A 14,585-nucleotide genomic window follows, 5' to 3' on the forward strand; every position below is an offset into this window, starting at 1 on the left:
CAGGAGATTGAGACCATCCTGGCTAACACGGTGAAACCCCGTCTCTACTAAAAAATACAAAAAACTAGCCGGGCGAGGTGGCGGGCGCCTGTAGTCCCAGCTACTCGGAGGCTGAGGCAGGAGAATGGCGTGAACCCAGGAGGCGGAGCTTGCAGTGAGCTGAGATCCGGCCACTGCACTCCAGCCTGGGCGACAGAGCGAGACTCCGTCTCAAAAAAAAAAAAAAAAAGAAAATGCTTGAATGTCACTTGCTCAGAAAGGACTTCCCAAACACCCACCAGCCACACACTCTTTCCTAGTATCCTCACTAATGAATGTTCTTTTCCTCTGGGGCACTTATCACAATGCATTCTTCTAGGTTCATGTGAATTCACCTGTCTAATGCCTGTCTCCCGCACAAGACTATAGGCTCTGAGGCAGGCGATGTGTTGACCACTAATCTTCCCAGCTCCTAGCAAAGTGCTTGGCACTAACGATGCTAAATACACATCTGACAAATGAGTGAAAAGATCCAATCCTCCTTTTAAGACTCGGCTCAAGTGAAGTTCTTCCTGAATTCCCCCAGTTTGGAAGTGACCCTTTCTCCTTTGGGTCCCCTCCTGCCCTTGTCAGTGTGTACATCTGTCTCCCCCATTAGACTGGGTATCTGAGGACAAAGACCCTGATATTCACTTCTATCTGTGCTGCCTGCTGCAGTTCCTTTACACAGAAGGCACTCACTAAAGAGCTGATAAGGCCGGGCGTGGTGGCTCATGCCTGTAATTCCAGCACTTTGGGAGGCAGACGCGGGCAGAATCATGAGGTCAAGAGTTTGAGATCAGCCTGGCCAACACGGTGAAACCCCCCTGTACTAAAAATACAAAAATTAGCTGGGCATGGTAGCACGTGCCTGCAGTCCCAGCTACTCGGGAGGCCGAGGCAGGAAAATCACTTGAATCTGGGAGGTGGAGGCTGCAGCAAGCCTATAGTCCCAGCTACTCCGGAGGCTGAGGCAGGAGAATCACCTGAATCCGGGAGGCGGAGGTTGAAGCGAGCAGAGATTGCACCACTGCACACCAGACCAGGTGACAGTGCCAGACTCAGTCTCCAAAAAAAAAAAAAGAAGCTGATAAATGAGTGGAGGAACAAACAAGACCTCAAAGTAACAATTTACTTGGGTATTAACATCACATGTTACTGATGTCTCATTCTCCTTAGCCTGGTATTTTAGGGCAGCAAAACCAGTCTGTGTGGAGTCAGTGGTTTCTAAATAGAATTTTCCTATAACTCAGAGCTGTGGATCCATCACCCGGAACTCAAATGAGACTTGGGCAGACAGGAGGTCACTGTTGGTCAGGAAAAAGCACAAAGTGGGGTGGCAGAAGTGAAATGGGCAGACACAAAGCTGTTTACCATACTCACTTTCAACAACTTTTCCTACTTCAGCTTTATGCTCATGACACAAATTACCACAGTTCACAGGCAAGAGAAACCAATTTTCCCATTTTACAAATGAAGCTGCTTTGTATCAATGCCAAACTTCTTAAATTTGATGACTTTATCAAGGTGCTAGAAGAGAACATCTTGAAGGATTCAGAGGTGAAGGGTTGTGGTGCCTGCTACTTACTCTCAGATGGTTCCCCACCCACACGAAACAATGACAGTAGTAACAATGTGTGTGGCAGGCAGAACTAACGTGGCAAAATGCTAACAACTGACACATCTGAGCAAAGGACAGATCAGTGTTGTTGAACATTACTGTTAATTTTCTGCAGTCTGAAATTTAAGTACAAAAGAGAAGAAATAAAACTACTTAATAGAAAAGGTTATTCCACCTTTACCAACATGTAAAGGTATCAGATGGGGAGAAATAAAAGCAATACTTTGATGGAGATACCAAATACATTTGAATAAAGCAATTCAGAAAAATTCTAAAATTACCATAAGCATCGTCATTTTAGAATAATTGCAAAGATTCATCCATATGGTATCTGGGGGTAAATCATTCTCCCCAACAAACAGTGAACATCTGTTATATAAAAACCTTGTAAGAGGCTAGATAATAACACAATGGCATAGCAAAGTCTCAAACTGGCAATTTCCAAACTACTCAAGGCAGCAGTTTTCCTAGATGTGGAGCCAAGACACCAAGACGGAAAATATAAGAGGTAAACGACAGCTGGAAAAACACCAGCTACACAATACACACAACCTGTTCGAAGTTCTGGACCTATGCAATTTGACCCAGAAGCACTAACGTAAATGTTAGAACTTGAAAATCCCAATTCTTCCAAATATAATTTTATCACTATTTTTTGCAGTCATTAAAAAAAAAAATTATCAGCCGCCTATAATCTCAGCACTTTGGGAGGCCGGAGCAGGCAGATCACCTGAGCCCAGGAGTTCGAGACCAACCTGGGCAACATGGCGAAATCCCATCTCTACAAAAAACACAAAAATTAGACCGGTGTGGCAGAACGTGGCTGTAGTCACAGCTACTCAGGAGGCTGCGATGGGTGGACCACCTGAGCCCGGGGAGGTTGAGGTGGCAGTGAGCTGTGATTGCACCACTGTACTCCAGCCTGTGCAACAGAGTGAGAAAGTGTCAAAAGACAAAAAATCTCCTAATCTAGCAGCTAGAGCTAAAGCATAAATGCAAAACGCTGGTTAGCAAATGAGGAAGAGAGGGGGAAAAAAATAACTACTATTTACAGACCAGGTATTGGAGCACATGCTTTATGTATGTTATTTCCAACCATCACAACTTGGTGTGGTAGGTATTGCTGATACCACTTCACAGGTGAGGAAATCGAGGTTCAGACAGAAATCAAATACCCTAATCCCTCAGAGATTAAGTAGTACAGAAGGATCATGATCACTCCTGTAGGTCAAAATGTACCCGACAAGTTTCAATGTGAGGCTTCTACTCTAGAATTCTACTCAAATCTTATCTTCTTCATAAGACCTGTCCTTTTTTTTTTTTAACAGACAAGGTCTCACTCTGTTGCCCAGGATGCAGTACAAAGGCTTGATCACAGCTCACTGCAACCTCAAACTCCCGGGCTCATGAAATCCTTCTGCCTCAGCCTCCCAAGCAACTGGGACTATAGGCACACACCACCACACCCAGCTTTTATATATATATATATATTTATTTTTTTTTTTTTTTTTGGTACAGACTGGATCTTGCTATGTTTGCCTAGGCTGGTCTTAAACTCCTGGCCTCAAGCAATCCTCCCACCTCAGGCTCCTAAAGCACTGGATTACAGGTATGAGCCACGATGCCTGGCACTGATCTTTCTATTTAACACTGCCATCTGCCTCCACCCCAGCCCCTGCCTACAACTCCCAAGTTCCCTTATCATGTGTGAATTTAATTTTTTAAGATCATTGCAAATTCATATGCAGATGTAAAAAATAGAGCATTTCCATATGAACTTGACTCAGTTTCTCTCAAAGATAGTATCTTAACTATAGTACAACACCATCCGTATTACCTTTTTTTCTTAATATCACTTTCTAACACAGGCTGAGTAGCCCTTATCCAAAATGCTAGGGACCAGAAGTGTTTCAGATTTCAGGTTTTAGAATATCTACATTATACTCACCCAATTCAGCATCCCTAATCCAAAAATCCAGAATCAAAAATGCTCCAACGAGGCTGGGCAGAGTGGCTCATGCCTATAATCCATTCAAGCATTTTGGAAGACCGAGGCAGGCAGATTACTTGAAGCCAGGAGTTTGAGACCAGCCTAGCCAACATGGTGAAACCTCATCTCTACTAAAACTACAAAAAATTAGCCAGGCATGGTGGCACACACCTATCATCCCAGCCACTTGGGACGCTGAGGCAGAAGAATCACTTGAACCTGGCAGGCAGAGATTGCAGTGAGCCAAGATCATGCCACTGCACTCCAGCCTGGGCAACAGAGCAAAAATCCATCTCGAAAAAGAAAAAATAATAAAAATAAAAATGTTCCAATGAGAATCATGTTGGCACTCAAAAACTTTAGGATTTTGGAGCATTTCAGATTTCAGACTATAAAAAATCTATTCATAATACACAGGTTGCATAACCTGTGTATATTTATCTATAAATATATTTATAATACCTGTGTATTATACTTCTCACAGTTGTTTATTGTCTATTTACCCTCACTAAAATATAAACTCCTCGAGGGCAGGAATCACTATTAGGATTGTGTTCACTGCTACATACCAAGCACCTAGAACAGGGCCTAATCTGTAGTAGGAACTCAGTAAATATTTGCTGAATGAATCAAAGCACTGTATTGCACCTCCTCTTCTAAGAGAAAACAGACCAGCTCTTCAAGAGACCATCTTAGTAAGTAAGAGTACTCTGAAACATCAGGAAAACGTTACACTCACCCATGGTGACATAAGGCAACTTATCAGTTGATCCGTGAGGATAGATGCTGTAGAGGTGAGGTCCAGTAACATCTACTCCTCCTAACACTAGAGCTGCACCAATGTAACCTTGATACCTGGTGATCAGAGTATGCATAAGAAAAAAAACATGAGTCCACAGAACATCACTGTAACTCAGCCAAAAGTTGCATGAGAAGTCAGAAAACAAAAACAAAAAGCTTTCTTTAAGCCTGTTTCATTAAGGGGTTATTGTTTTGATGGGAACAAAAAAGGGAAGGGAACATTAGATGAACATCTAGTATCAGCCAGTATAAATTATGTGAGGCACTCCATACACCTCATTTCAGCTCAGCCTCACAGCCCCCATTATTATTGAGACAGGGTCTCACTCTGTCACCCAGGCTGGAGTACAGTGGTTATTATCATGGTTCACTGTAGCCTCAACCTCCCCAGGCTCAAGCAATCCTCCCACCTCAGCCTCCTGAGTAGCTGGGACTACACCTGGCTAATTTTTGTATTTTTTTTGCAGAGATGGGGTCTTGCCATGTTGCCCAGGCTGGTCTGAAACTCCTGGACTCAAGCAATCCTCCCACCTCGGCCTCCTAAAATGCTGGGATTACAGGTGTGAGCCACCACACCCAGCCCACAGTCCCCTTTAAAAGACAGCATTATAAGAAAACCAACCCAGAGACGTTAAGAACTTGCCTGGTCTCAGAACCAAATTGGGTTGACTCCAAAGATTATCGGCACTTTTCCCATCACACCTCTCTGTGATCAGCACCTACGCTACCTCCAAAGTTAACAATGAGGTGCTAAGCTCAGCTGTTCCACTATTCAAATTATCAACCTGGCCGCAAAGGCCAGGCATGGTGGCTCACACCTATAACCCCAGCATTTTAGGAGGCCGAGGTGGGCGAATTGCTTGAGTCCACAAAAACTACAAAAAATTAGCAAGACGTGGTGGCATGCACCTGTAGTCCCAGATACTCGGGAGGCTGAAGTGAGAGGATCCCTTGAGCCTGAGAGGCTGAGGCTGCAGTGAGCCATGTTCACGCCACTGCACTCCAGCCTGGGGGACAGAACAAGAGTTGTCTCAGGGGAAAAAAAAAAAAATCAACCTCACCACAGCCCAAACAGAAAAACAGCTCATGTTGAAACACCTTTGCCTTTGAATTAACCCATATTATAATCATATATATGAACGCATACCAAAAGAACATATTTCATCATTCAGGAAAGTGAATATTAAAATAACTCCATGATAGCCTAAGAAACCACTGCTAGTACACACAGGATAAACTCATACTTCTTCAGGAACATCACAGGAATACATTTTCCACCCACCTCATCTCCATTTAATTGTGCACATATTTGTTCCTTTGGACCCTTTTTTCCATTTCTATAGATTCCTCTCCCTGTATTTGGTACAGTTTTTTAACATTAGAATTGCTGTGCTAGATAAACATGCTAGATTTAAAGTTCTCCACTGTGAGCCCTTAGCTCTTTGGGAAGAAAAACAAAACCAACACGTACTGAATTTGCCAAACAATGTAATCATTAAAACTGATACAAATAAATTAACACAAGAACCAAAGTCATAACTTTGTCTGAGACACAGCCGCCCATCCAGAAGTGCTCTAAGTAAACAGAACAGTGGTCCAATACTTGCCCTGTTCCTTGATTACCAAATTGTTATTTCAAAAAGAACCTTCCATTTTTAAGTAAAAACTTCAAGAACTTCCTAGGAAAAGATTTTAGAAGTAGTCTAAAAAGAGAACAGAGCCCCAGACAAGGGAAGAAACTGGTTCAAGGCTACACGAGCTAGCAGCAGGGTCAGACTAGGGCCAAGGGCTCCAGAAAGAGAAGCCACAATCGCCCAGTCCCACCACCCTCAACTAGTCCAGTGCCTATTCTACTATGCCAACTGTCTACTGAACAGGGTATTTAAATAAAGTCAATAATAATCAGCTAGTTGCCTTCCAAGCTAAAATATAAACTGTTAGATGCCTTTAAAAGAATCAAGATGTTTTGGCAAATTATTGAAATCGTTAAAATTTCAGTAATTTACTCATCCAGAGATTCTACCAGGACTCTATTCTATTCTAAGGATATGAACAGACAAATATACAGAAATGAATGCACAAGGATGTTTACAACAGCATTGTTTATGATGATTAAAAAAGTGGAAACAGGCAGAGGGAGAAATGGCTAAACTGATCCGGCTGTACAACAGAACATCATACAATCATTAAAAATCACGCTAAGCTGAGTGCGGTGGCTCACGCCTCCCAAAACCTAGGAGGTCATGGCAGGAGGATTACTTGAGGCCAGGATTTGAGACTAGCCTAGGCAACATAGTGAGACATCGTCTACAAAAAGTTTAAAAAAACAAAGACAACAAAAAAATCAGCCATGCATGGTGACATGGGCCTTTAGTCCCAGCTACTCAAGAGGCTGAGGCAAGCAGATGACTTGAGCCTAGAATTTTAAGGCTCAAGTCATCCACCATGCACTGTTTTTAAGTAAGCCATGATCATGCCACTGCACTCCAGCCTGGGCAACAGAAAAATATCCTATCTAAAATAAAATAAAATTTAACAATCATGCTGCATTTTCTCCTTTGCTACTGATGGTAGTACGTTTGTCAAGGGAGAGCTCTGACAACATCTCTCAAAATGTTAAATGTGCAAAACTAAATAAATGTGCATTTATTCTAGAATACAGTCTAAGGAATTAATCACACTAGAACCCAAAGGTTCTACGTTCCAAAGCGTCCACAGAATACCTAATAATACCTTAAATACCTTAAAATGGGCAATTTCGTTAATGTTCAAAAATTGGTTAATTTGTAACACAGCCACAAAACGGATATTACGACACCACCAAAAATTATGATACTGATTAATAGTTCTTAGGCTTTTATGGGTCACAGAGCCCTCTTAAAAACTGATTACAATTGTGGAAACTTTCCCCCATAAGAGTATACATAAACATTTTTTCTGATTTCAGGAGAGTTACAAGTATTCAGAACTTCTCTATGGGTTCAAGAGAAAAACTCATCTACTGACTGGAACAATATTTGTAACATACTATTATGTACATATGGGAAATTACAAAACAACACACAAACAGTTCATTCTTTTAAATGCATACATACAAGGATCCATGTCTAGAACAAAAGGTATGAAAAAATAGATCTTCAAAAATTTACAGTGTATGTGTCTAAGTGGCAGAACATCAGGCGGCATTTACTTCCTTCTATCCAGGTTTCTAGTGTCTACATTTTTTACAATTACATTATTTTTATAATTTTAACAACAGTTATTTTCATTTTGAAATGCCCTAGTATACAACCCATTCAAGACACACTGTTAGGTGAAAAGATTAGGCTATTCTATAAAGAGTCAGTACAACTATAATCCCATTTTTAAATAAAATATTACTGAACACATTTTTAAAACTTTGAAGGGTGTGTAATAATCTCTTAGCACTAATTGCTTGTGGGTGGCAGGAATTCAGGTAGCGTTTTATATTCTTTTTGTTTGTATCTTCCAGCTTTGTTTTGTTTTTACCATGAACATGTAATAGTAATATAAAAGGAAGAGAGGAAGTCAAGAACTTAGAAGACAGAAGACTGGAATAATATACAGTAAACCAAGAGTGATGCTCCCTGAATGGCAAAATTTTCATTTTGTTCTTTGGGCTTTTCAGTATTTTCTAAATTTCCTACAATAAATGTACACGTTTATTAGAAAAAAAGTTACAATGTAAGAGCCTCTACATATTCAAGTAATAGTTTCCAGAACACAGAACAGCATTTCACTAATATTTCTATGAAACTCAACAAGAAGGCTCCATGCCCAAAGAACAAGCATTACTTACATCAACTACATCGAGCCAGCATAAGTGTGAGATAAAGGCAGTGCTTAAGTAAGGGAAAAGAGGTCACTTCTGTTTATCAAACCTTATTTTCTCACTGACTCACGTACATGGAAATGGGCAGTTCAGGAAAAAAAAAAAAAAAAAAGTACAGCAGTACCAAGAACACCTTGTACTCCTTTCCAGACTGAATTTTATGGGGCTCTAACTATGCAGTAGGCTCTGTAGTATGCAAGGTCAGAGCCTAGCTTCTTTATTACTGTCCTCCTCAAAAGTCAGACAGACAAACTATAATCCTCATTTTATTAAGAATCACCCAAATTAACACAACAGTCAGTGCTGTAGGTGGGAGGTGAACCAAAGTTCTAAAGTCAAATCCTAAACTCTTTCCTTAAACCACTCTCATTTTATGTAACTCACCAAAAATGTAAGAGGACATAAAAGACTATAACTATTATGCTGGTTTATATTTTTAAATGTTCCTCTCAAAATTTGATAAAATTAACTTTTGCAAAGTATCTTAAACTAAAAAATGACAAAACACTGAAAAAAGAGACTAGGATTTTTTTTTTTTTTTTTTTTTTGAGACGGAGTCTCACACTTTCACCCAGGCAGGAGTACAGTGGCACCATCTTGACTCACTGCCAAGCTCCACTTCCCAGGTTCATGCCATTCTCCTGCCTCAGCCTCCTGAGTAGCTTAAGGACTACAGGTGCCTGCCACTACGCCCGGCTAATTTTTTGTATTTTTAGTAGAGACGGAGTTTCACCATGTTAGCCAGGATGGTCTCAATCTCCTGACCTCGTTGTCCACCCGCCTCGACCTCCCAAAGTGCTGAGATTACAGGTGTGAGCCACCGCGCCTGGCCGAGACTTTAGAATTCTTAAAACATTCTAAAGTGATTAACAGAAACATGTGCTAGATTATTTTGCTGATTGTTTTAAATGACATTACAAGGAATCTTGAAACATTCTATTTGCAGCAATTTTAGAAGCTTGAAAATTGCCTTTATTACACAAGACACATTGTGTAGAAAAAAAGTTTTCAAAAAAGCCTTACATATAATGTGCCAAGCAAGCCACCAGAGGGAGCTTTATATTTAAAATTAAAATCCACAAATCTTTTCGGAAATCTGATCAATAGGTGTGCTTTAACAAGTTCTACTCACTGTACTGGAAGAATTTGGTTGGCAATAATTCTCCTGGATTAGAACAATGATATGTACACAAACACAAAGCAGCAATTGGGTAGACTAGGCTTCCTATCCATATGACTCTAGGCTTTGGTCTCATTTGTAAAATGGGAACTATACTACTGGCCTTGCTACAAGGCTACCCTCAACCTCATATACACTACTGAAAACCCACAGGCCATGCTAGACACACAGATGAGGACCTGCAAATTCTCAGGAAGGCCAGGGCCCTGAAGGGAACAGTGAAGTGAGCCAGGCAGAGAATGTGACAGAGCACCCACTCCCACTTCTAAGGCAACATCCACCAATGAGTTCCCGAAGATTATGGCCACGTGTTTCTGAATGTTTTCAAAATACAGAAATCTAGACTTTTTTTTTTTTTTGAGACACAGTCTTGTTCTGTCGCCCAGGCTAGAGTGCAGTGGCGTGACCTTGGCTCACTGCAACCTCCACCTCCCAGGTTCCAGCGATTCTCCTGTCTCAGCCTCCTGAGTAGCTGGGATTACAGGCGAGTGCCACCACGCCTGGCTAATTTTTGTACTTTTGGTAGAGACGTTTCACCATGTTGGCCAGGCTGGTCTCGAACTCCTTACCTCAGGTGATTCGCGAACCCTGGCCTCCCAAAGTGCTGGGATTACAGGCATGTGCCACCGTGCCAAGCCAAAATCTAGACTTTTAATTCAAATCTACCCATTTATAATTATTAGCCACTATTTAAAAAAAAAAAAAAAAAAAAAAAACAGCCATATGACCCAAACAAATTTCTCTACAAGCTGATGGCCTATAAGCCACCAGTTCAAAATCTTTACTGTCTATCCATGCTCCCCTTTAATTCTCACAACAACCCTGCTAGGGGCAGGTATTACGATATTCATTTCACATAGAAGGAAAAAGGCAAAGAATATGTTAAAGGTAAGGCAGGTCCCTAAAGGCGAAGCCAGTATTCCACCCAAGACTAAATGCCCAGGGTATTTCTCCTATAATCACTGCTTCTCTTATGAGAAGCAAGTAAGAAAATGCACTTTGAAAACTCCCAAGACCCATATAAACATAAGGTAATGATGCAATTATTAAAGGAGAAAGAGAAACAAAACTACTAATACGAGCTGTGAGTCAGCAGAGAATGAAGGTCAGGTCAGGCAAGCTACTGCACCTCTTTAAACTTCACTTTGTTCACTTACAAATAGGAGAGCCTAATAGCCCCTATCTCAGAGTTAAAAGGATGAGATCGTGCGTAAAGCACTTTAACATAGATCCTGGAACAGAGTAAGAGGTAGATAAAGGTTGGTTAATATTAATATTATCATACCTACTGACAGCCAATTATAAATACCACTTTTCATTCATTGTTATTTTGCCCCTAAAGGGGGCAGGGGGGAAGGGGAGACATTCATTTGGCTTTGTGTTTATGGGGAGGAGAGAGTAGTTTCACAATATAAATTCATAGTTCCTCCAGCTATAACTTTCTTATATGAGCAAAAAAGTTTCTCTTATCCAGTAATATCCCTATGCTTCAGGAAATGACTCAACTGGTGACATGTGATTTACTCATGAAAAAAATCAGGCCCCAGAAATTCAAATGCACTATCAAAAACCATTTAAAGTGGCTCTTTAACATAACAACTGATTTCTGGAACAAAATGTGTATTTCTGAAGGCTTTTAGGCTTCTCCTGGCTGAAAAAATCTAAGATATGAGAAAAAGATACCACCAGGAATCCCCATTCTGGAAACTTACCTGAAAAGCATCTGCTTCAGCATCCGATTGGCTGTCACAACTCTGGGAAGACGGCCAGTGGAGAGGGAGTGGAGCTCCAAGTTGGAAGAAATGAGCTGGGTTGTCATGTCTGTGTCTGCAGCTGTCCCAGCACCACAACAACTGAAAAATCCAATTAGAAACTTAGTTGAAATCCAATTATCAGAAGGCTCAATTAGAAGTAGGGGGTTCTTGGATAACTTCCAAGAAGTCCAGGTACCCAGAGAGATGTTTTTAAGTATATCTATGCTGTAACTTTTCTGTTTAATCAATGTTAAATGAACAGAAAATTAAGAAAATGCATCTAGTTATATGTAAATATATTATCTGTGGCCCAATGGAACACACGAAATTATTGGTTTCTGTGATAAGACTGTGCATTTCACTAACGCTACAAATATATCCAAGTTGTACAGAAGTGCAAGGTGTGTTAAGTCTTGCAATTCAACATCTACCAAGTATTTACTATCAGACACCAGTTATTACACTAAGCACTAGGAATAAAGAAAATATGACAGGACTTGTACTGGATTTCAAAGTTGAGTGGAAGAAACACAAGACGACGAAAATTATAATACATAATTTAATACACTGTAGTAACATAGGTACAAAATGCTATGGGAAACCAGAGGAGAAAGCAATTGATTCTGATCATTAAGAAAAGGTTTCAGGCTGGGCATGATGGCTCATGCCTGTAATCCCAGCACTTTTTGTGAGACCCAGGCGGGAAGATCACTTGAGACCAGAAGATCAAGATCAGCCTAGGCAACACAGTGAGACCGCATCTCTCCCAGGGAAAAAAAAAACAAAAACGAACAAGAAATATTTTAAAAAGAAAAGAAAAGGTTATATATGAGCCAGAATAAAACGGAATAAAAACATTCTACAAGCAGAGAAGGAAAAGTTTCTAAATAGAATCTCACATAAGCAACAGTGGAATAGCTTGGAGATGAGGGAAATACGGACAGTTCAGATGTAACTGGAGCACAGGGTGATGGCAACTCAAAGAAAGGCTTGAAAGGTAGGCTTTCTATGGACTGTGCAAGGCCACAGAATTTTGATTTTTATCCTAAAAGTCGTGTGGAAATGTGACAAGTCTCATGAAAAGCTTTTTAACAAAGGAACGTCATCAGATCTATGTTTTACAAAACCCAATATGGCAGAAGAGTGAACAATGGGATGCCTAAGAGAGGCAAATTAAATAACTGCAATAGTCCAGCTAAGAAAAAAAAACCTCTATGGTTCAAGTTAATGTTTGAAAAAAAGAAACAGAAGAAAGAACCCAAACTAGAGCCTTAGCAAAAGGAAAGGATAGGAGGGAATGGATTCAAGAGGCACAGGGAGGGCAAAACTGGCTACCAATTCAATTGGAGACTGAAGCAAAGAGAGGACTTGAAGATGACTAGCTTGGGTAACAGGTGGATAGAAATGCCATTTAAAGGAGATAGAAAATACAGGTTGAACAACAGGTTTTAGTGAAGAGCACAGGAAGGTCAATTTTTACCCCTGACACGTTTGAAAGTATAAGAGTTATTCAAATGAATCAATACTTACTAAATATTAGGAGATATGAAGTGTATTTTTGAACAGTTCTTGTCAGCAACAACCATCCCTTCAGTTGCTCTTGTATCTGCTCCAAGAACTATGCCATCCTATTGAAAAAAAAAAAGTTTTTAAACAATATTACAAATATAAACCAACCACAACTCTCCATTCTACTTTAGGGAATACTATGTTGGCCGTACCATGCTCCCCTAATCTCAAAACGCCAGACAAAACTCATACCAAAAATATTGTGCTACACTTTCAGGATTTAAGAAAAAGTTTCTTAGTATATGCTACTAATTGAATCCTGAGTAGGTAAGAATTATTCCCAGTTTCAAGTGAGGCTCAGGTGTCTGGTGAATTCCTTGCAAATCAGAGCTAATCTGGAAAAAACCTGGATTAAGACTCAGGAATCTTCCCATTAAAGTAGCCATCACAGTCAATTTCCTTTTAAAACATGTTGCTCTTCCTTAAAACAAGTTGCGCAGGTAATCATTATCTCTTTTGACGTTTACAACAATTTAAGGCAGGAGTCATCTCCATTTGATGCATCTGAAGGAGACCTGCGAGAAGGAAAATGAGCTGCCCGAAGTTGGAATCAGCATTATAGAGTTCAAAGGTGAGACAGACCTGTCTGACCCCAAATCTCGTGATCTCCCATCACATACTTCGGCTTCCTAAACTAGTAATTAAGAAGCTAACTGACCTGTTAAAAAAAAAAAAAAAGGAAAAAAAAAAAACTCAGCAAAGTGAGGAAAGAACATAAACTGTTAAGCAGCACACAAAACCAGACAAAAGCAGTCCCTCCTGAAAGACGGTCTCCTGATGTATTCTATAGTATTTGCCTTTCCAGACCGAGCCGGGAGAGACAGAGGAAGCCAAGTGTTCTGATTCCTGTTACCAGTTCAGTTCAGTCACTGCTGCTCTTACCCTAACCTGGCTTACCTTATAGACCACCCCAGCGATGGTAGTGCCAGTTTTCCGGGCCTTTGGAAGCTTGTACCCCCTCTTGGCAAAATCGGCTTCCAAGACGGCATTCCTGAGAGCAAATGAGAGAATCAAGTGTTGAAGGGCAGGACCACATCGCGGAGCACTGGCATGAACACTGCCTAACAGAGAACTCCATAAAGCTGCTATTTGTTTTCACGCCCATCTGTTTAATGAATCCTCCCATCAGCACTGTTCTCCCGTTTTCCAACGAAGACAGTCTCAGAGAGGGGCCCCGTGACGTGCCTCAGGAGACGGAGATAAACGATGGCCGAGTGCGCTGCGAAGGTGGGAGAGCAGACCCGGCTTCAGGAGAAACCCACGCCCAGGCCCTGATTCCCCTGAGTCACACGGGCCGCGGGCCACAGGCCCCGCCATGCACTCTTCCCTCAGAATTCTCGTATCAGGCCTTGGCCCAGCTCCCACCCGAGCACCGCACTCTTACTCCCTCCCTGAACCAAGCCCCAGGCAAGGCCGCACCTGCGGCAGTTATCAAAACAGAAGCCTCCAACCGGCGGAGCATACACCGACACAGCCGCCATCTTCCCAAGAAAGCACTTCCGGGCCGGAGGCAGGCGCAGACCAAAAGATCCGAGCACTTCCGGCGTCGCTGGCAATTGAGGCTGAAGGGGCGGGGCAAACGCCGCACTAGAACGATTGATCTTAGAGATTCTGGTTCCTAGAGAAGCCAGAGATGTTTGAAGTATATCGCCCCAAGTGGCACGGAGGAGAAAGTGACACCCGGAACGAGGAAAGGACTTGTCCAAAGTGAACGCACCGGCGACCAGGTCTCCTGCCGCTCAGACTGGACCTGCTTCTACCTTTAATTGGGATCTGCGGTGCTTCGGAGACAGACACAC

At 41.5% G+C, this 14,585-nt stretch overlaps 1 protein-coding gene across 1 annotated transcript in view; it reads right to left on the bottom strand.

The window, feature by feature from the left end:
* Positions 1-14,355, bottom strand: part of PSMB7 (proteasome 20S subunit beta 7) — a 62,577-nt gene extending 48,222 nt beyond the window's left edge. Inside the window, exons 1-5 of the mRNA XM_033190766.1 lie at positions 14,206-14,355; positions 13,684-13,777; positions 12,748-12,845; positions 11,176-11,316; positions 4,369-4,484 (exon numbers count right to left, since the gene is read on the bottom strand). Of these exons, the coding sequence (XP_033046657.1) occupies positions 4,369-4,484; positions 11,176-11,316; positions 12,748-12,845; positions 13,684-13,777; positions 14,206-14,267 (511 nt within the window). The 5' untranslated portion in view covers positions 14,268-14,355. The remainder of the gene's footprint in view (positions 1-4,368; positions 4,485-11,175; positions 11,317-12,747; positions 12,846-13,683; positions 13,778-14,205) is intronic.
* Between the last annotated feature and the right edge of the window lie 230 nt (positions 14,356-14,585).

This window comes from Trachypithecus francoisi, unplaced genomic scaffold, assembly GCF_009764315.1.
Source record: "Trachypithecus francoisi isolate TF-2019V2 unplaced genomic scaffold, Tfra_2.0 Contig01585, whole genome shotgun sequence".
Taxonomy (NCBI): domain Eukaryota; kingdom Metazoa; phylum Chordata; class Mammalia; order Primates; family Cercopithecidae; genus Trachypithecus; species Trachypithecus francoisi.